This window comes from Amblyomma mixtum, chromosome 5, assembly GCF_055824585.1.
Source record: "Amblyomma mixtum isolate Tamu chromosome 5, ASM5582458v1, whole genome shotgun sequence".
NCBI classification, from domain to species: Eukaryota; Metazoa; Arthropoda; class Arachnida; order Ixodida; family Ixodidae; genus Amblyomma; species Amblyomma mixtum.
The window spans coordinates 144996171-145017694 of NC_143016.1; the positions used below are offsets into that span (position 1 = coordinate 144996171).

General features: G+C 47.2%; 1 protein-coding gene across 1 annotated transcript in view; it reads right to left on the bottom strand.

Annotated features, from left to right (window-relative positions):
- LOC149343983 (uncharacterized) overlaps positions 1-21524 on the bottom strand; it is a 135390-nt gene that overhangs the window by 100416 nt on the left and 13450 nt on the right. The window contains exons 3-5 of the mRNA XM_089547118.1: positions 17172-17300; positions 5061-5119; positions 235-248 (exon numbers count right to left, since the gene is read on the bottom strand). Coding sequence (XP_089403244.1) covers positions 235-248; positions 5061-5119; positions 17172-17300 — 202 coding nt within the window. The remainder of the gene's footprint in view (positions 1-234; positions 249-5060; positions 5120-17171; positions 17301-21524) is intronic.

Sequence of the window (21524 nt, forward strand, 5' to 3'; positions counted from 1 at the left end):
TGGAAAAGTGGGATTATAATCAGTTAGAACTGCTCATCGCTACAAAAATGAAACAAGTGAAAGGAGTAAACCGCTGGAGAGGAAAGAGGAAGCCACGAAGCTGGTGGAATATGGAAATTAATGAGGCAACCGAACAACGACGGGAGGCTTCAAGATAACACAGAGAAGCAAACAGGGCGCAGTTATCTGAAGAGGAAATAAGCGAAAAATGGGAATGTTATCGACCAAAGAAACAGCAAGTTCAGGTCCTCGTCCAGGCTAAAATAAAGCACTCATGTGATCAATGGCTAGCTGAAGTTCGCGATGCAAATAAAGGGGGCCAACAAAATTATGGAACCATATAAGCTGGTCTGGAAAAACAAATCAAAGAAAGCAGGAACAGATTAAAGATGCTGAGGAAAAATGTTTAGAGCGAGACGATGCTGTGAACTACATTACGTCAGTTATGGCTGCGTCTTTTAGCAACGACAATAGGGTAATCTCCCCAAGTGAGGGAGCAACACAGGCCAGCACAATAGAGAACAGCTTCGAACTAACTAGTCTTAACTGGAAAAAAGCGGAAGCAAATATTGCTAAAACCATATCGGCAGGGGCAGACGAAATTCGAAGTAAGCTGATTAATGAACTTGGCCCAAGAAGCAAGGAAACGCTGATAAAAGCATTGGAGACAGTCATAACAAATAAGCAAATTCCGCACAGCTCGAAACAGAGTAAAATGAATTTGATTAATAAAGGGAAAGGAGATAAGATGAACATAATATCCTCGATTACGATAGCACCTGTTGCATACAGGCTGGAAATGCAGGCGGTGAAATTAAAAATGCAGTCATGGGTAGAAGGTAATAGGATACTGGGAGAACGTCAGACTGGGTTCAGAAGGGTAGGCGCTTAGACGATAGCCTGTTCGTGCTTACCCAATGCATAGAAATAGCTATGGCGGAAAAGAGACCTCTGTATTTAGCCTTTCTGGACATAAGCGGTGCATACAATAACGTGAACAGGGAACTCCTGTGGAACATGTTAAAAGATGTAGATATAGGTCTTGAGGTAATTGTTTTTCTACAGGAAATCTACCGAGATAATAAAGTTGAGATTACATGGGAAGGAATAAAAAGTACCACAACTGTGGGGGTGCACAAAGGATTAAGGCAAGGCTGTCCTCTATCACTGCTGCTGTTCAGGTTTTATGTGATTAATATGGAAAGGAGGCTACAAGAAAGTAATCTAGGTTATAATCTGTCGTACAGATTAGGCGGAAAGATAGTTGAGCAGCGGGCCCCGGGTTTAATGTATGCGGACGATATTGTACTGTTAGCAGATAGCCAGGAAGATTTACAAACTTTAGTTAATTGTTGTGGAGACGAAGAAGACGCTCTACATTTAAGTTTTGGTGCAATAAAGTCAGGTGTTATGATTTTCAACGATACAACTCATCAGTTGCTTACAAACAAGGCCACGAAATACCCAAAGTGGCCGAATACAAATACTTCGGGATATGGCTAAACGAAGGGCAGGTATACATGGAAAAGCATGAAGAGTCTCTTAGGGAAAAAGGACGAAGAGACGCCGAGATAATGAAGCATACGCCATTATGGGGGTACAACAAATATGAAGTACAGAGAGGTATTTGGAAAGGAAAAATTCAGGGGGCACTTTGACCGTCTAAAGTGGGTAGAGGCGGAAGCGTTTTCCGCACCACCTTCGCTGTTTCTGTGGCACTGGTGGCATCACATATAATTGAGTACTAATTACTAAGTGATGACAAATCACTAATCAGTGGTTAATTACTGATTAATGCCTGAATACTAATTAACTGCTAATTAATGACGCTTAAGCTTCGCCTTTATGGGTGGAACGCGACAGCGCGTTGTAGCGCTGCCACGGAGTCCACGGAACGCCACCACCCGTTCGGCGCGATGCCTGGCCCTTTGAACGCAACGCTTTTTGAGGAAAGGAAATGGCGCAGTAATTCTCTGTCATCTCGGTGGACACCTGAACCGCACCGTAGAGGAAGGGAGGAAGTGGGAGTGAAAGAAGATAGATAAAGAGGAGCCGTAATGAAGAAAATGAAAATTGTATTTGAGGAAAGGAAATTACGCAGTAACTGTCTCACAAAATTCAGGGGGGCACTTTTTTGGCCTAAAGTGTGGTCACTGATGTGTGGTTAAGATGTTAAGCTTCGCCCCTAAGAGTGGAACGCGACAGCGTCTTGCAACGCTGCCAAGGAGTCCATAGAACGCCATCGCCCATTCGGTTCTACGCCTCGCTCGTCGGTAAATTGGTTTTTGAGGAAAGGAAATGTATCTCTTTCTCATTTCTTGGTGGACACCTAAACCTCGCCGGAAGGGAATGGAGGAGGATGAGAGCGAGTGAAGACACCGTATTCACTAGACGCGCCTTTGTTCATTCCAAATCATCGAGCTGGCATGGCGGAGTGGCAATAAAGAAAAAAAAGCTGGCATGGCGGAGTGGATAGCATGGTCGTCTCTCACGCCGAAGACCGGGGTTCGATTCCTGAGCTCGACCAATTTCTTAATCGGTTTTATTTATTTTATTTATATGGCCTGACTAGTAAAGCTAATTAGGCTAATTGGTAATTAAGCAATTAACTAAGCTCAGTCCCACTTACTTGGAGCATCACTATACGATCCCTTCAATTGGTTGCATGGTTACTAGCCAAAGTACAATTGGCCCCGTTTGAAATTCGCGCACTGTGACGTCACGACCGTTTACACCAATTGAAAAGCGTGACATTTTCTGTCGACAACTGCTGCTTACAACGATGAGACATTAAAGGCTTCCGCCTTAATAATGGTGCCGGGGCTTACTTTCCGGAATGCGGTTCTGTGTTTAAGGGCAGAAGTTAAGTCGCGATTAGACGCAAATCAGAGCTTTTGGAAGATTAGCACTAGGTGCCCACGGCAAAACCACAAGCGAGGCAGTACAAGGAGATATGGGCTGGGCATTGTTCGAAGCACGGGAAGCTACGAGTAAAATACTATATACTATAAGAACGCCTGAGGAAATTGGAAGGTAAAAAGTGGGCACTAAGGTATTTAAATCCTTATACAGAAAGAGCGGTCACTCACCGTGGCGGAAAAGAACTAGAAAACTAACCAGTAAGTATGCCGGTCATGAGGACAGAGAAAGAAAGAGCATTAAACGACAGGTTAAAAACGCGGCAGTTAAAAATTGGACGAATTCAATGGAAAATAAACATAGTGTAGAACTATATCGATACTGGAAAAGGCAGACCAAGAAAGAATTTTTCTACGATAACTCAAGAGGCAGTGCCCTACTCTTTGAATCTAGGTCTTAGAACGCGCAACTACAAAAAAAAAATCAACGAATGTGATGACACATGTGCAGTGTGTGGTAGGTCTGTGGAAACAATTGAACACCTCACACTCAAATGTGATGGCATCCGTCCTGATGTCGATGCAGGCACAGTCACTCTTCCGGAGGCCCAAGGATTTTAAGATAACAGTGGTCATGTAAATAAATCTGCAGTGGATGTTCGCAAAAAGCGATAGGAGGATCGCTGGCTTAAAAGCAGAGTTGTGACAAAAGGTTAGAAGCGTAGGAAACCGTAGGGAAAGAAGTTGCCGAATCTTAATGAGAATTAAGAACATAGTTGAACAAAAATAAAGAAAGAAAAGCTGAGCATGGTGGCAATTGCCACCACCCCGTTTCAAGGGGGGTGCTCCTATGCATGCGTCCATCCATCCGAAAATAAATATAAGAAAGTAGACGACACACGTGCAAGGTGCGGTAAATGAGTAGAAAGAATTGCACATCTTATACTGGGATGTCACGGCACCCACCCGGATGTTGATGCAGGAACAGTCACTCTCCCTGAGTCCCGAGTGTTCAGATAGCAACGGTCATGTCAATGAATCTGCGGTGGACGTTTGCAAAAAGCGACTGGAATATTGGTAGCTCAAAACAGAGAGGTGACGAGAAGTTCGGTGTGAAGGATTAAATAGTATTTAAAACATGGAGACTATATAAACCGAATAATGGCATCTTTAAAGGGATGTAAAGAAAAAGACGAGCACGATGGCAACATCAACCACCCCGTTTCAAAGGGGGCGCTCCTATCTTGTACATGGAATACAATGGCGCAAGAAAACGGGGACCATAGCGCCTACCACAGGGCATCGTATTGTATTGACGATGTCTATTCACCAACTAACTGAAACTAAAGTTTTGTTCCTATCTTGCATCCATTCATTCATCAGAAATAGCCTTTGACGCCATCCGGGACATGAGAAAGTAAGAGAATGACCGCGTGACTATTGAAAAGAACGGGATAGACGACTACGCTAAATGGCACTGCCTGGCAGCTGTATTTAATTCGTGTTAATGATAACGAAGTGAACGATGACGTCAAGCTCGTAGCCGCGAGACCAGTCAGACATATTTCTGTTCTACTTGAAACCCTTCTTTACGTAAATCACAGCCGAAACAGACGAGCAAAACCCAACCGATGATTTCACTCCACTGAAAGGTTTGAATGCGACCGTACGCATTAAAACGGTTGCAATATCTGCTTTCCGGGAGTCTATAGTTCCGCCAAGAAAGCCGATGTTAAACTCCGGCATCGATATCATAGCATTAAGCCCACCTTGGCAGCATTCCTTAAGCTGCACACCGGCCGTTTTTTCTATCAAGTTTGCAGAACTAAATCCATATTTCCTAGCGCAAATTTATTTAGCTTTAGGTGCATCTTTTGCGACGCTAGACTAGAAGTGTTTTCCGTGAAATGTGCTTCCAATTTTGAATTTTTACTGCATAGCATCATGATGAGTTTTTATCATGTCAAAGCTGAGGAGGGGAAGATGTGTGTCCCTTTTATAAAGTTTTATTTTGCTGTGCTCACATTGTTATTTCCTTTAACACTCTTGTTTATAGTAGCTGAGAATTTCTGCCGCATGCCCTTTCTGCTAGGACTACGCAGAAAAGTGTTTGCTAGTTCGAAAGAAGTAAAATGAGATATCGACGCATCACGCGACTATTAGACAGCCATTACTTTCTTTTGCCAAGGCCGCTTACCCTGCTTGTAGCACTTCGCCATTCTCGTCGGGATTGTCCGTCGTTCCAACCATGAAAACGGCACCTACGGAGCGGAGAGAGCAACGACTAAGTGAACGGTATGAAAGCTATTCGTCGCGACTTTCTCGAACTTCCCTGAAAACCCTTGCATAGTCTCCCGGGATTCAGTAAAATCAATAGGAACCCCAACACAAGGCACCAACTGCCGAAACCAGAGACCAGGATGTTACCCCTGTGGCTATTTTAATCTGCGAAATTTTCAGAGTTTTCATGGCCTTACCGTGACAGCTTTCGCTCAGCTGGATTGGCGCTGGCGTTACTTTGTGGGACATTTTTGTTTCTTAACAGACGAAAGCGCTCACAAAATTCATATTGTCACGTAATGGTGACAGCAGTCTTGCGGTCAGGAATAAAGCGAAAAGACCTTCGAAAAGAATTTTTTTATTGACCTGACTTGAGCCCAAGAATATCTAAATGATTCGGAGGCGGTTCTGGAAACAAGCGTCTAAGGAGGCCGTCAATTTCTGCCGCTCTGAGGCGTGCTTGATTTAAAGCTGAAAACGAACTTTCAAGATGCGGCGTGCGAAGTTACCACAACAGCCTGGAACTACGTAGAATGGCTCATACCTGGCTGCGATCTGTCGAGATAAATCTAGTTGCATCCTGCACCACAAAAAAAAACAATGAAGCTGCGTACCGGCGGCAGTAAGCATGAACAAATAAACATCACAAAGCTCTCCGTCATCACCCCTCTCTTAAACAAGCATCGGACGGATGCTTTACACTGAGCAGAAATGCGGGCCAAAATAAACACTGAGAATGCAGAAACAATAACTCATAATGTAAACACGGAATCCTTTGGAGAGCATAATTAGGTCTTCGTCGCACATCTACAATTTCTGGGCGTGCACGGCGCTTCTTTGATGTTGTTGCTCCGTCGCGGGCCACTTCCTAGTCAAGCTCTCTAAGTCAACAGATGATCTTATACTGTACGAAGGAGTGCCTCAGAAGCTTTTAGTTCAGCCTGCGGTGGCGCATGGGCAGCCACATCTATGCGTGGACCCCCGGCTTGTATTCTGCGTGGCGTCGGAGTACTCTGTAGCACCGGGACGATAGCTAGCTTGTCGTCGAGTCGACTCGTGTCTTCCCTGCTATGGGTCAGCCTAAACGGTGCCATCTGTGTGATCTCTTCCACTACAGCGCTATAGGCGAAGACAACGTAAGGCAGGATGACGTGCCAAATCATGTTGGGCGTCTAAGTACATAGCAACCATGTCTGCTATGGTCTTGCTCAAGCGCTCCGTTCCGCAAGACCATTGGTCTTCTAATGGTACGCTGTCGTCCTCCCGTAGCTTATTTGACTATACGACAGCATGGTTTCCAACAGCTCCGCCGTGAACGCTGGCATTATTAACATGAAGGAACACATATAAAGAAATCAGACTTAAGTGGTAATTTGATGTTTCTCTACATATTCACCTACCAGACCACGCACTTCGGCCACCTATGGACGAACCATCCCAAACTTCACCTGTAGTGTCCCTCACTCATAAGCAGCAATACTGGTTAAAAGCATTTTTCAACACGAAGTAGTTTACGAGCACCAGTTTCTGATACATCGTAAGATTTCACTACAGATATCAATATATACTCATCTGATATCTCCCCTGAGCAGGCTTGATTTTTTTGCTCTCAGTCTTTTTTTCTACCGTCAGAAATGTTCCCAATTGGTTTTCCAAGTCCAGCTAATATTTCATTCTTATTATATTGCCACCGTACGATCCAATCAGTGGTGCCATACCACGGCCGAACAGTTTTAGCTGGAACTTGCCATGCCTTGGGCATTCGAGGTGGTCGAACATTGTCTTCTTCCTCGCTCGAGCTCCCTGCTGGCTGGAACGCCCATATCGTCTTATTAAACATGGGCTTTGTTCTTCAACCGTTCGTCGGTTACATATTTGATGGAGCAGCTAGGTAGCGTCCCATGTGCTCAGACTCATAGGACACTCTTGACGCCTGTTCTCCACGCGTGGACTCAACACCCGTCCACAAAGCGAGCCGCCGTCTGCGAGGCCTACAACCGGAGTTTGGTCAACTGACAGCGCCGGTATGAGCAGTAAGAGCCATGACATCCACCGTGGCTAGCCAGACAACTCAGCATTCCGGGAATGCCCAGCCATTCGTCCTCCACGCACCCCGGTCGCCACCACCGTTCCACGGGGACAGGTGCGAGGACGTTGAAGACTGGTTGGCAGCTTTGACCGAGTGGCGGGTTTCAGCGAGCGGGACAGCGAGCGCAAATTGCGCAACGTCTACTTTGCGCTGCAGGACTCGGCCAAAACATGGTTCGTGAACCACGAAGCTTCCTCTACCACCGTCGAGAGCTGCTAGCGACATTTACCACCAGCGAAAGGAAAGAAGGCCGAGGTCACCCTGCACTCGAGATCACAGCAGTCGAAGGAGAGTGTCGCGATGCTCATCGAGAACATGACGCGGCTGTTCAATCGGGCCGACCCTGCTATGCCCGAGGCCAAGAAAGTGCGCCACTTAATGCGCGGCGTACAGGGGCAGCTGTTTGCCGGACTGGTCCGTGACCCGCCAAGAACAGTGGCCGACTTTACAAGGGAGGTCACGGGTATGGAGTGCTCTCTGCAGGAACGGGGCGCGCACTACGGACGTCAGGCTACTGTAGCAGCCGCTTCCCAGTACAAACATAAGTCGGTGCCCGCAGAGGAGCTTCGGGAGCTTTTAAGAAGCCTTGTGCGCGGGTAACTGGCGAAACTTCACTTTGAAGCTCCGCAGGGCAGTGTCGCTGCCGTAACGGGCGTGGTCTGTGACGAAATCCGGCGAGCTGTGCAGCCGCCCCCAGCTCCACACCTGGCGCCCGCCGTCATGACGTACAGCGACGCACTACATAGTCCACGGCCAGCGATGCACGCCTATTCCTCCATCGCTTTTGTGCCAGTGCCATCTCTGCAGTAGCGAACCGCAGTAGTACCCTCCGTTCCGCAGGAGTCCAGGCCCCCCATGAGCAAAGCGCACGTGTGGCGTACGCCAAACAATCGGCCGCTCTGTTACCACTGCGGGGAGCCCGGCCACATCCTCAGTCACTGCCCCCATCGCAGAATGGATTTAAGGGGGTTTTCACCTGACGCACCTCGACCGCGCTACGGTGAAAGACCACGGGATATCGAGCTGTAACTGGCTGATAATGTGCAGTCCTCGGCCTCGCAGCGACGCCAGTCCTGATCGCCATCCCCAAGGCGGTTCCCTTCGCCTGGCCGCCCGTCATTCTCTGGCCAGTTCAGAGGTGCGTCCTCACATTGGGAAAACTGAAGACTTGCGTACTCTGGGGGTAGGGCCGCCGCTACTGGACCGTGTCAAGAGCCTCTACCCGAAGATTCGCCGCGACGCTCCGACCGACGACGACCTGATCCGACGGCCTCAACGACGCGCTGCGACCGACTGGTTTCCGCCAAAATTCCGGTATCAGCCGACAACCATGACGTTACCGCCCTCGTGGATACCAGCGCCGATTTTTCTGTAATGAGCAGTCGGTTAGCCACGGCTCTGAGGAAGGTTCTGACCCCTTGGTCTGGGCCGCAGATCCGGACAGCTGGTGGCCATGTCGTAACTCCGATTGGCGTCTGCACTTCGCAAATCCAGATCCGCGGTGTTACTTTCCCTGGTTGCTTTCCTGTTACCCGAGTGTTCCAAGGACCTCATACTCGGTTTGGATTTCCTTCAGGAGTACGGTGCCGTCATAAACCTCCAGGAGCTACTCGTGTCGTTTTCCACCCAAGGCCATGTCGACGACGATACCATGCCACGCAGGGCTAAGTTGTGCGTCTGTGACGACCAGGTGTTGATCCCGTCAAGAGTCAGCATGTTTGTTACCGTAGAGTGCGATAACAGCCCCTGTACTCGTGGCCTCGCTGAAACCAACATCTTGCTGCTCCTGGGTCGGCAAGTCTGTGTAGCTCGCGGAATTATTGAGTTGAACAGTCGGCGAACCGAACTTTTGGTGACCAATTTTGGTTGTCAACATCAGTGTTTGGCTGGCAAAACAGCTATTGCGTATTTCGAAGAACTTGGTGAATTCGCGAGACAGCACGCGTTGTCCGAAATCCCGGCATCAGCGGAGATGCCGACCACTCCCATAAAGACCGACGTGAAGCCAAACCTGCCGTCTATTCAGAAACGCTGCCTGGAGAGCATTATCGAATCTTTCCGCGACGGTTTTCCCTCCACCTCCAAAGTTAGGCAGACTCCGCTCACAAAGCACCGCATTATAGTTGACGCAAATCAGCGAGCGTTATGCCAGCCGCCTTATCGGGTCTTTTCGAAGGAAAGTAACGCCATTCGCCGAGAAGTTCAAGAAAAGCTCCAGGACGACGTGATACAGCCGTCGACGAGCCCGTGGCATCGCCTGTTGTTCTTGTGGCGAAGTAGGATGGAACCCTACGGTTCTGTGTATATTACAGACGTCTAAACAAAGTGACCAAAAGAGATGTTTTTCCTCTGCCACGAATTGATGACTACCTGGACCGGCTACGCCACGCCACGCATTTCTCGTCGCTAGATTTACGTAGTGGCTATTGGCAAATCGAGGTTGACGAACGGGACCGAGAAAAGACCACATTTATTACACCGGATGGTCTGTACGAATTCCGGGTGCTCTCTTTCGGCCTGTGCTCGGCTCCTGCCACCTTCCAGCGCATGATGGAGACCGTGCTTGCCGATCTAAAATGGCAGTCCTGCCTCGTGTATCTGGATGACGTTGTCATCTTCTCCGCCACGTTCGAAGAGCACCTCAGGCGCCTGCGCACCGTGCTCGCCGCATTTCGTTCGGCCGGTCTTACCCTCAAGCCCGAAAAGTGTCACTTCGCTTTCCAGGAGTTGAAGTTTCGGGGCCACATCGTGAGCGCTAAGAGAGTAAGCCCTGATCCCGATAAGACAGCCGCCGTCGCTGCTTTTCCCAGGCCAACCGATAAGTGAAGTGTGCGCCGCTTTCTGGGTCTCCGCGCCTATTATCGGCGTTTCGTGCGAAACTTCTCCCAGATCGCTGAGCCCCTCATCCGCCTCACGAAAATTGCCGAACCGTTCTTCTGGGGCCAAGACCAACAACAGGCCTTCGAAGACACCTGCACTCGTCTCCAAAATACGCCCATCCTTGGCCACTTCGACGAGTCAGCCGACACTGAACTGCACACAGACGCCAGCAACATCGGTGCGGTCTTTGTGCAGTGGCAGGATGGTCTCGAACGCGTAATCGCATACGCAAGCCGCACCTTGTCACGCTTGGAGGCGAACTATTCCACCACTGAAAAAGAATGCCTGGCAATTGTGTGGGCAGTCACCAAATTTCGCGCTTACTTATATGGTCACCCTTTTAGAGTCGTCAGTGATCACCAGTCGCTGTGCTGGCTGGCGAACCTCAAAGATCCCTCGGGGCGGCTTGCACGCTGGAGCCTTCACCTTCAAAAGTTCGACTTCACCACCGTTTATAAGTCCGGTAGGAAGCTCAGCGATGCCGAATGTCTGTCTCGTGCTCCTGTTGAGGACAACCGAACTGATCCCGACGCCGATTTTGTTTTCCTCGGCGCCATCTCCACGTCCGTTCTCACTCAATACCAAAGAGGCGACACTGAACTACGGCCTCTCATTGAGTATCCTGAAGGAACCGCTCAGCCACCACCGCGAATCTTCTCACGTGGACTGTCGTTATTCTGCTTGCGCGATAGCGTGCTGTATAGAGAAAAACTGCCACCCGACGGAAGCTGTCTATCTGCTCGTCGTACCTGCGGCCTTGCGAGACGAAGTCTGCAGGCGTGCCATGATGATCTATCTTCTGGACACCTGGGATTTTCCCGCACTTTGACGCGGATACGCCAAAAGTACTACTGGCCCAGCGTTGCTGCAGTTGTCCAGCGTTACATCAGAACTTGCCGCATGTGCCAACGTCGCAAGACGCCACCGAACAAGCCAGCCGGACTACTACAGCCTATTGATCCGCCACAAATCCCCTTCCACCAAGTCGGTATGGACCTAATCGGCCCATTTCCAGAGTCCACGCTGGGTAACCGCTTCATTGTGGTCGCCACCGACTATCTGAGCCGGTACTGTTAAACTAAAGCTCTCCCTCGTGGTTCCGCTGACTAAATTGCGATCTTCTCCGTTCAAAACATTTTGCTTCGACAAGCTGCACCGATCATCGTTCTAACTGACAGGGGAACGGCGTTCACCCCGGTCCTTACGCAGAAGGTTACGCGGCTTAGCGGCACAAGTCACCGCAAAACAACCGCTTACCACTCTCAAACGAACGGGCTGACCTAACGGCTCAACAAGTCGATCGCTGACATGAATTCTATGTGTGTTGCGCAGACCACCGCAACTGGGTCGCCATACTCCTTTACGTCACATTTGCCTATAATACTGCTCTACAAGAAACGACGCGCTTCACTCCATTTCGTTTAGTGCATGATCGCGAAGATACAATCATGCTTGACGCAATGTTGCTTCCGAATAGTACTCTCTCATCTGTTATGGGTGCTGCTCACTTCGTTCGTCACGCCGAGGCCGTCCGCCAACTCGCTCGACAGTGCATCCGGCACCAGCAAACCCACGACGCTCGCCGCTATAACGTCCGCCACAGAGCCGTTAGTTACCAGCCCGGCGAACAAGTATGGGTTTGGAGCCCAATCCGCATGCGTGGGCGCTCTGAAAAGCTTATGCGCCGATATTTCAGCCCCTACGAGGCACTCCACCTAGTGAGTGAGGTGAACTATGAAGTTCTCCCCCAAGGGACAGTTCGCTCCTCAAGACGGCCGACCTCCGAAGTCGTCCATGTCGCACGGATGAAGCCGCACCACGCCCGTTAGCGCTTCAGGCGTGTCTGCACCTGCCGCCGGACATATGTGGCGTCCCTTCTTTTTGTGCTTCTCATTGCTGCGGCACCGAGTGGGTCTCCTTCAGAGAGGGAGAGCAATGCCACTATACGATCCAATCAGTGGCGCCATACCACGGCCGAACTGTTTTAGCTGGAACTTTTCATGCCTTGGGCATTCGAGGTGCTCGATGATTGTCTTCTTCCGCGCTCTAGCTCCCTGCTGTCTGGAACGCCCATATCATCTTATTAAACCTGACCTTTGTTCTTCAACCGTGTGCCGGTGACAATATGTAGCCAAATCTTTATTTTATAGTGTTTCCACCGATAGTATCGAAGAGTTAACAATGCCATAGAAAGCCAACGGGGAACGCTTCTCACGATGGGAAATCCGTTAATAGAAGAAAATACGAGACTGCCGTCGAGTGATCTGAGGATATATTTATTGCTATAGTTAAACCTTACATTATTTGAAACTCAAACGCGGTTTTCTGTTGAAAAATGCTTTTGTCCAGAATTGCCGGGTATGCATGGCAGTTGTAAGACTTGATACGAGCGATAAAGAAACTTAATATTTTGCCACGCATCACAAAATGGACAATTACCTCGAAAATTTCCGTACCTGAACCAAACAATTCTCCAGTATTCATATTTTTTGTCCAGATAGCTGGGAAGGTTGATATTTAAGGAAGAGCTCCATCTGAGCAATCACTTTGTCGTCGCCCCAGAAATGTCTCCCGCGCATAGTTCACTTGACGCCAGTGAAGACGAAGAAGTTTGGTGCTAGACGGGGTGAGTGTAGATGCAAAATTTTGCAGCCTAGCGACACTGCGTTTGTCACCGTCACCAGTGCTGAGTGAACTGGCGCATTGCCATGAAGCAGACGGAGGCCTTCGTGGGCTTTGACAGCACCTCGCAACTTAGTTAGATGCTCCAATAATTCTTCCCTGTAATAGTTTAACATTATCGTCTTTGCGGAGATAATCGGCAAGACAGAGCCACGACCGTCTGAGAACACGGCCGTCATACCCTTGGCAGACTACGGCACAAATTCGACCTCCTTTGGCACTAGTGAGTTTACATCCTGCCATTATTCGCCGATAGGATTCTTGGTATTAATTCGGCCCCACAGACTCATCTGTGCTGATAGGCGGTCGAAAAATCATCAGAGTACATCTCGCAAAGCATCAACATTTATGCGGCAGATTTCTTCCGAAACTCTTCTTGAATAAGCTTCAGCAACCGTAGAACCCAGTTTCGGCCACCTCCGTCAGGAGCTTGTTGGTGTCAAGGACGTTGTGCACTAAGCCTGCACTCACGATAACTTGTTCTGCTACTTCCTCAACAGTTATCCGCCGGCCAGTGAGAACTATAGCCTCCAGATGCGCAGAATTTTGTGGTTCACGACATAGCGATGGTCTGCCATTCCGCTCCTGGTCTCCCAGGCATGTTTAACTGCACTTAAACCGCCTGCGCCATTTGAGAAAAGACTCAAAGTGGTGCACTGTGAACGCACACCGCCAAGAACTGTGCCTCAATTTTCGGGACAATGTGTCTCTTCATATACAAAAAGTAGGTCAGTGCAAGTACTTCAGTTTTCCCGATGGATGGTAAAAGTTTTGTTTTGGCGCCTTTGCGCTTTTGCGCGCAATTTTAAAGAAAATATTAAAGAATTGCACTTAAGTATGCTCATGAGCGGAAATGCGAAAGCTTTCCCGTTCCTTTCTTTCGGCGTCCATTTTTCATCTGTTTATTTTTATTATTCGTTCAAGTGTGTTTGCTTTTACTCTTTTTATTTTATATTTCTTTTTGTTTATATTTATTTTTATTATTTCATTGCTTGATTTCTCTTTTTTTTTATTCTGTTTATTTCTGCTTTTACTTGAGTTCATATATGTTGCTAATCAATTGTTGCTTAATCAACTTTTCCATTTTATTTTAACGGTCATACAACTTACTATTCACAGTTTGTGCGGATAGCTTCCATCCTCGCAATTCTTGAGCCAAGAAAGGCTTACGCTTTAAAAAAGTTACATTCCACTGTAACTATAAAGACACATTCTCATTTCATGCATGCAGAGAACGAATAATATAAATTTACAGTGCTGATAATATGAACTTTATGAACGCCCTTTGTATTAGTATTTGAAACAGTATCTTTTCTTTGTGCCCAGAATTGCCTGCAAGCTATTTGTTGCGCTTTCATCGCTTCCTCTACTGGTGCTGTTTTTGCGTTACCTCTTGATCTCATATACCTTTGTTACATTTTTTCCCGGTATCATTTCATCGTCCATGGTGCTTTTGCCTCGTTTGATTATTTTTTCAGCCTGCTCTCGACACGCTGGGTTTCCAGCCGTTTTCTGAGCCTTGACTTTTTGCTCTTTATCTGATAACCACAATCTCCGATTTGTTTTCAACAGCTAAGTTTATTTGCCCAAAGTGGGCAGTAAGCTCATTCCTCTCTACTTGTTCAAAAGCGACGTTGGGCACCTACATATTTCAATCTTGACGGCACGTTTTCTTCTCCCATACATTTGGAGTCCCACAAACATAGAGCTCTGGAGCACAATAAAAAATTTCTGGACGATGCATAATTCACTGAAACGCTTTTTTGAAGTTTCCGCCGAATTTACTACAGACACTCCTGACTTTTAAAAGCAGAATTAAGAGTTCTATTTTCCCCCGTGAAGTCAAAAGCTAGAAAGTTACAAGGCGATCATTTGCTCTCAATTTTTTTCTAATTCTCGAAAAGTCGCCGAAAGTAACACTGAAACAAGGAGGAATAGGAAAAAGGCATACATTCGGCAAATAGAAAAAACGAACTTTTTTTAGAAACGCTCCAAAATATATTGACGCTAAGCTTTGTAACGAATGTTTGCTTATTCATCAAAGCCTCCGGCACGCCGCTTCATCGCTTCCTTTAGGGATGTAATTATCGCACTCAGGTGGAACCGATTCTGCGTTGTTGGATACTGCTGTTGCTGCTTTGCACGCCGTATCTTGAAAGTCTCTTCATCACCTTCATCCGCCTCAGCCCCCCCCCCCCCCCCCCCCCCTGCAGGGCAAATGCCTCTCCCATGTTTCTCCAATTAACCCTGCCCTCTGCCAGCTGCGGCCACCGTATCCCCACAAACTTCTTAATCTCATCCACCTACTTAACTTTCTGCCACCACCTGCTACGCTTGCCTTTTCTGGGAATAAACTTTGTTACCCTTAAAGACCAGCAGTTACCTTCCCTCCTCGTTATTTCCACAGCCACCGGCTTCAATTGTTTGTGGGCGCAAGTCACCTCGTCTATTGTCTACGACTTCCTCACCACTGCGTGACAATATACAAGCCAGAAAAACACATTTAACAGTCATTCCACTCAAATTGGCTGGAATGTAAGGAATGCGAGAGATAAATGTGATTAAAATGAGTGCTGGCTACGAGCTGCCTAGCATGCATTCAGAAACGCTGCTCAAAGTTTAGTTGTTTCCTTTAATTTAGTTTAGTTCCCTTTAGTTTCCTTTCCTTTAGAAGTTTAGTTTTGTTTCCTTTCCGCTATTTTCAGTTAGGCTAGACCAATTGGCCCAGCCTGTTACCTTGTTCTCCAAACATGGTTAAATTAATGGTTTATCGTTTGTGGTGATTTAACACCCCATAGCGACTCAGGCTATCAGGGACGCCGCAATGAGCGGCTACAGATATTTCGGCCTTTGTTAAACAAAAACCGTTGGTGACGAAAATAGCGGTTCGCAATGACCGCTTGACAGGCTTCGTCACCCGTAAATATTAGCGGAGAGAGTTCACGCACAATACAGCGAAGTAAACTACATTACAGGGGAAACATTATGCACGGTAAACATGAAAAAAAGCGAGATAAGTACATTTCGCAACGGTCACAAATACAACCTAATCATTGAAGGGTTCCCGAAGAAAAGAAAAGGACATTTTGTTTAGATCACTGTTCAAACATTTTGGCAGAATGTACTTCATTATATCAAAACCATAGTTAGTTGTGCATATCGGTATAACAAACATTTCATGCTGTCCTGTTGCATAGGTTGTGTTGTGTGGTACAAGTGTGGTACCACTCTTCGTAGTCGTTCACCAAAATATTTCACCCTCACTCTCCTATCGCTTACCACAACCTATTACACAGTATTTGCAAATGCAGGTCCGTTGCGCTCTCCAAGAGCGTCCCCAACAACATTACTAGGAACGCGCTCCAAGCGCTACTAGTTCTCTTGGTTACCATCACGGGGCGCAGTCCTTTGAACATTCAAAAATATCGCGTTGTGATTATCCGGGAGGTAAGAAAGAGACTGACCGACTGACTGCAGAACAGAACGTCACAGTCCGCTAGATGAGCCTTAGTCTCTTGGCTCCGCACCGAATTCCCGGTTGCACGTTTTATAGCGACACTCAAAGCTGTCGCTGACAAGCACTTTACAAGAGAGCAGTTTTATAGCGTCTCCTGTCAGAGCCAGAATCTCCACCTCCTGACCTCTCCCGCAGCATAGAAACGTCGTAGTTGTCCGCACGAAATGACGCCATCCATACCAATGTAAACAGGCCCTTTATTATGGACCACGATAACTGTTCTTTAGACCTTTTAACACACATCTCCTTTACCTGTAACAGCGTTAGTGTGGTGGCTCTGAGCAACAGTGGTGTTTGGTACCACTCACACAAATTCTTTCCACCTTTAAAGGTTTACAACACTGTCAAACCTTAACCCACGAATGACACCTTTCAGGGTGTTTATCAACACTCTTATGGTATGTGCAAACACGAGCATGGTGGTAACGAACACCATTATGCTCTTCATGATCACATTAAGATCACAGGTGCATCATGAACACCCTTAAATTGTTGGTTATCCCCATAAATGGATGTGTGCCTGATTACAAGAGCGTTAAATCGTAAAGATGACAATTTTTAGACTGCTTGTTGATCACAGGTGAGGCTGACCTTCGTTGTCTGAACGAAAATACGAAAATACTGAAACTTACTCTTTGCACATGCACATACGTTTTTAGTCAACGGTTTCAATGGCAGAGGGTTTTCCTTCAGAAGCGCGGTGGAGCGCTTAAGGTGCCTACGAAGGTATCAAGCTCCTCAGCGGTGAGAATGAGTCCTCCTCGACCTGCCGATACTTTTGTGAAGAGCCTCACCGCACGGCTCCAAAGCAGACCCCATGTTCTGGGAACTTGTGACGAACCCTCACTCACTGCATATTACTTACCGGACCCTGCACCATCGTAATTGAAGTCGACGAGGCAGAGAAGTTGTGCCGTCGCAGCGTACACCTTTCCAGACACGCCGTGTTCTCTGGATTCCAGGTCTCCTATGCGTACTCCGTAGTACGTCAACTCTGCACCAGTGCAACGTTTGAGTCAAATCGATCGCCATGAAAGCAGCGTATGCTTCGCGCGTGCTTTCAAGCAACACCGAGAATAACTCCATCCAACTTGTGCGTTGAGAGGAATTTGGTTGTTCGGCTTTTTTTGGAAACAGCTGGCGACTATTTGGTGGGCAATTTTTTTTTTGCCATTAAGTTCCAAGTTAGAAAGGGAATATTTATTTCTCTTCACTCAGCTGATGTCATGACGCTGATGATGATGCCGAAAATATTGCACATTCCGTGATCAACGGCAGGAACAGGATGCGATGTAGACAAGCATCAGAAATATATGTACAAATATTTAATAGCATCATCTCAGTCAGCTTATGAAAACGGCAAGTGGAGACCACTTTTTCTCTGCTTTCTTATAGCCTGAAAAGCGTCCTCTGTTTTCACTGTAAATAGCCTGTTCCTCATTAGAACCCTGTAATCGTAGGAGTTATTCTAACTTCAATTTCTACACAGCGTCGCTCTGCTCACAATAAAAAGTAACCCTGTGGTGCGTGCCAACAGAGACAAGTGAATTCGTTTTCAGGAAAGGGCAAAGTATCTACAAGTGAGTTCGTTTTCTGGAACGGCAAAGTATCTTTTGCATTCCTCCGTGGATAACTCTACCGCACCTTCAGGGCAGGGATGAAGGAGGGAGTGAAAAAAGAACGGAGGCGACGCAGTGGAAAGCTCCAATATAATTAGACCACCTGGTTATTTTTAACGCGAACTGTTGTTGCAGTCAATAGCACCTTTTTCATTTTCCACTCCATGGAGTGGTGCTGAAGAGTTTTTAGATATTCTCCTTAAGTTTGTGCAAAAAACGTCATGAGGACGGTTAGCACTTTGACGCTATATTTAGTGACATCTCTATGATTCGGTGAACCTCGTTATAACGAAGTGTAAAGAGTCCTGCAATTTCTTCGTTACACCCATGGTTTTGTTATAGCGTCCATAGTTGCACTGCGGCAGGACAGCTTAGCTGGCGATTAGTGCGATGGCCGGTGGCACAGCAACAGAATATGTGCACGCTGTCAAAGCGCGCCTATTTCATACCCGGCCCGAATGGGCTTTAGTGCATAGAAAACGAGCCCTAAAAGAATGATGCCGTGGACGACAGGGTGAGACCTGTCCAGAATTGTTAACCCTGTTTTCAATCTGCTGAAGCCGTTACTGGGCATTGTAGTCGCCCGTGAACATTGTGGTTTCTTTTTCCCTCTCAGCTTATGAGCACTGCTGCTGATCCTGGCACGGTATTTCTGGTGTCCAGCGTAGGATAACAGAGTTACGGATAAGGCGAACGAATTACATAAAGATCAAAAGGTAGAAGAGAATGAATTTGCTCGCTACAACGCTCTTGTCCCAGGGCCAACACCTTTTCAGGGTGTTCAACACTTTAAAAGTGTTCGATAACACCTTTATGATGTTGGATGTTCATGAATAATATGAATGTTTCTTAAAACAGCTCAAAAGACACGGATGCACACAGAAGCGACACACAACACTCTGACCGTAATCTGTCTTCTTTTGGAACCTTGCTCCAAACCTCCCTCACCAACGACAGAATCTCGGGTGCTGTCTCCGGCTAAACAGCGAAATTCAGAGAGAGGATACCTCGGTGACATCCTTGGGGAGCTCCAGGTGGCCCTTGTTGAACCTGCCCACATGAGGCATTATGCTTCGGTGACTGACGTTTCCTTGAATGAAGCAAAGTTTGTTGGCATAGGAATTCATCTCTGCCATCCGCGGTGAGCAAGAGCTCTCGTAGCCGACGCTTGGACGTCGCGGGTTCTATGTTTCTGTGCTGTTGTGCGGAAAGGGACGTTCTTTGCAGACGAGATTGTCTTGGCCATTCTGATATTAACATCCTGCACATACAAGCGCCGTGCCTCACTTACGGTAGCAAGCCGTCACAAAGGTCACTACGTCTTCTGGGAGCTTGCACAAGCAGGACAGTGAGCGTGCTAGCCCTCGTACTCCATCAGAACCAAACAGCTCCCAAAAGACGTCGTCGCCTTGTTTGGCGGCGTGTTACCGTCAGTGGGCCATGACGCTTGTATCTTCACGATGCTAATATCAGAATGGCTAAAACAAGCTCGTCTGCACAGAATGTCCCTTTCCGTACAAGTGTATAAAACCTGGAACCCGCGATGGCCAAGCGTCGGCTACGAGAGCTCTTGCTTATCGCGGTTCGCACAGCTGACTACCTGTAGCAACAAACTTTGGCGCATTTAAGGAAACGCCAACCACTGAAGCATCATGCCCCAAGTAGGCAGGTTCACAACCCAGAAAACCTGGAACTCAGTAAGGAGGTCACGGAGGTAATTAGACTCGGTCCGAAATAACCTGTTAAGCTGAAGAAGACAGCACCACAGCTCCTGTCGCTGCTGAGACAGGTTTCTAGAGAGATTCCAGATGACAGATTGCGTTCAGTGCTGTGTGCGTCCCTTCTGTCTGCGTCCGTGTCTTTTGCGCTATTTTAAAAAAGCGTGCACCACAACCTAGCCCACACGTCTACCCTTGTAATATTATGAATGTGTTATGAACAATATACGGCTTTTTATGAAGTCCACAATATAGTCAGCCCTGGGACACTCTCGACACCTTTCTACACCAATAACGGGACCAAAAAGTTTATACTAGTGCATGCGCACGACCGACTACTGGCTTATGTCGGCCGCCTCTCGTGAATGGAAATTTTTTGTTTTTTTTTTCGCAGCTTCGCCCTAGTGAGATGTACATACAGTCAAGCACACCGAGCGCACGAACAAACGATTTTAAACGGCGACCATGCTGGGAAACCGCAAACTAAACTAAGCATAATAGCATAGGTCGGTGGACTCGCGTATGCGTCCACTTTTCGGGTTCACTCAGCCTCATTTCAGCTCATGACCTGAGTCGTGATTGAACCATGATTCGCATTCTGATCTTGATCTGAGCCGTGCGTGAACCTGGGTATGTGCAAATCATCATCATCATCATCATTTATTTACCCTTAAGGACCCTTGGCTTAGGGCATTACATAAGGGGGGGAAAGGCCGTTTCATAAACAGTGGTCAGTAAAATCAACAAGAAATACAAAGTACAGGATACATGGTCAACATTAACATTATCAAAATATTAACATGAGAAAGACACAGCAGCTCAAGAGCAACTTGAGATAAGAAAAAACAAAAACAAAAAAAAACACATGCACACACTCAAAAACACGACAAAATAACTCAGCCCTTGAAATGTGATGATAATAACTGTCTGAATTTAACGGGTTCTGTTTCATTAACTATGAAATCGGGTAAGTCATTCCACAGTGTAATGGAGCTAGGTAAAAAAGATTTATTAAATGAGTTTGTGGAGCCGTGTATGCGCTGCAGACTTAAAGAGTTAAAAAGTCGTCGTGAGGTGCGAAGCGGCGGGTGCAATACAGAATGTCTTAGCTGTGGGAAGGTGTAGAACAATTTGTGAAACAAACAGAGCTGTGAAATTTTACGCCGGAGTGCCAGGGGTTGCAGATCAAGGGATGCCTTGATAAGAGTTACACTCTGTTGTCTGCCGTACTGCGATGTGATAAAACGGGCCGCGCGATTTTGGATGGCTTCAAGCTGATCGATTAGATATTTTTGATGGGGATTCCAGATCGCCGAGGCATATTCGAGTTTGGAACGGATGAATGTTACGTAGGCGAGTTGTCGGACAGAATGGCGTGAAAAAGCAAGGGATCGTCTGATAAACCCAAGCGTTTTGGAAGCGTCTGTACAAATTTTTGCGATGTGCTCAGACCAGGTTAGTTTGTTGTTTATGATGATTCCAAGATACCTGTATGATTCTGTTTCGGAGAGTGGTGTGGAACTTAATGAATACTGATAGCTGAGGTTATTTCGCTTTCTCGATACATGCATGAACTTGCATTTCGAAATGTTCAGTTGCATGAGCCATGATGTACACCAGGTTTCTATGAGGTTTAAGTCGCGTTGAAGCAGTGTCTGATCATCGGGAGTAGATATGCGGCGGTAGAGGACACAATCGTCTGCGAAGAGACGGATACGAGATGATACGGCATTAGGAAGATCATTTATAAATATGAGAAAAAGGAGTGGTCCTAGCACCGATCCCTGAGGGACACCAGAGAGGACTGTGGTATTTGACGATCTATGGTTGCCTATTACTGTATATTGTGAGCGGTCGCGGAGAAAGCAGTCGATCCATGAC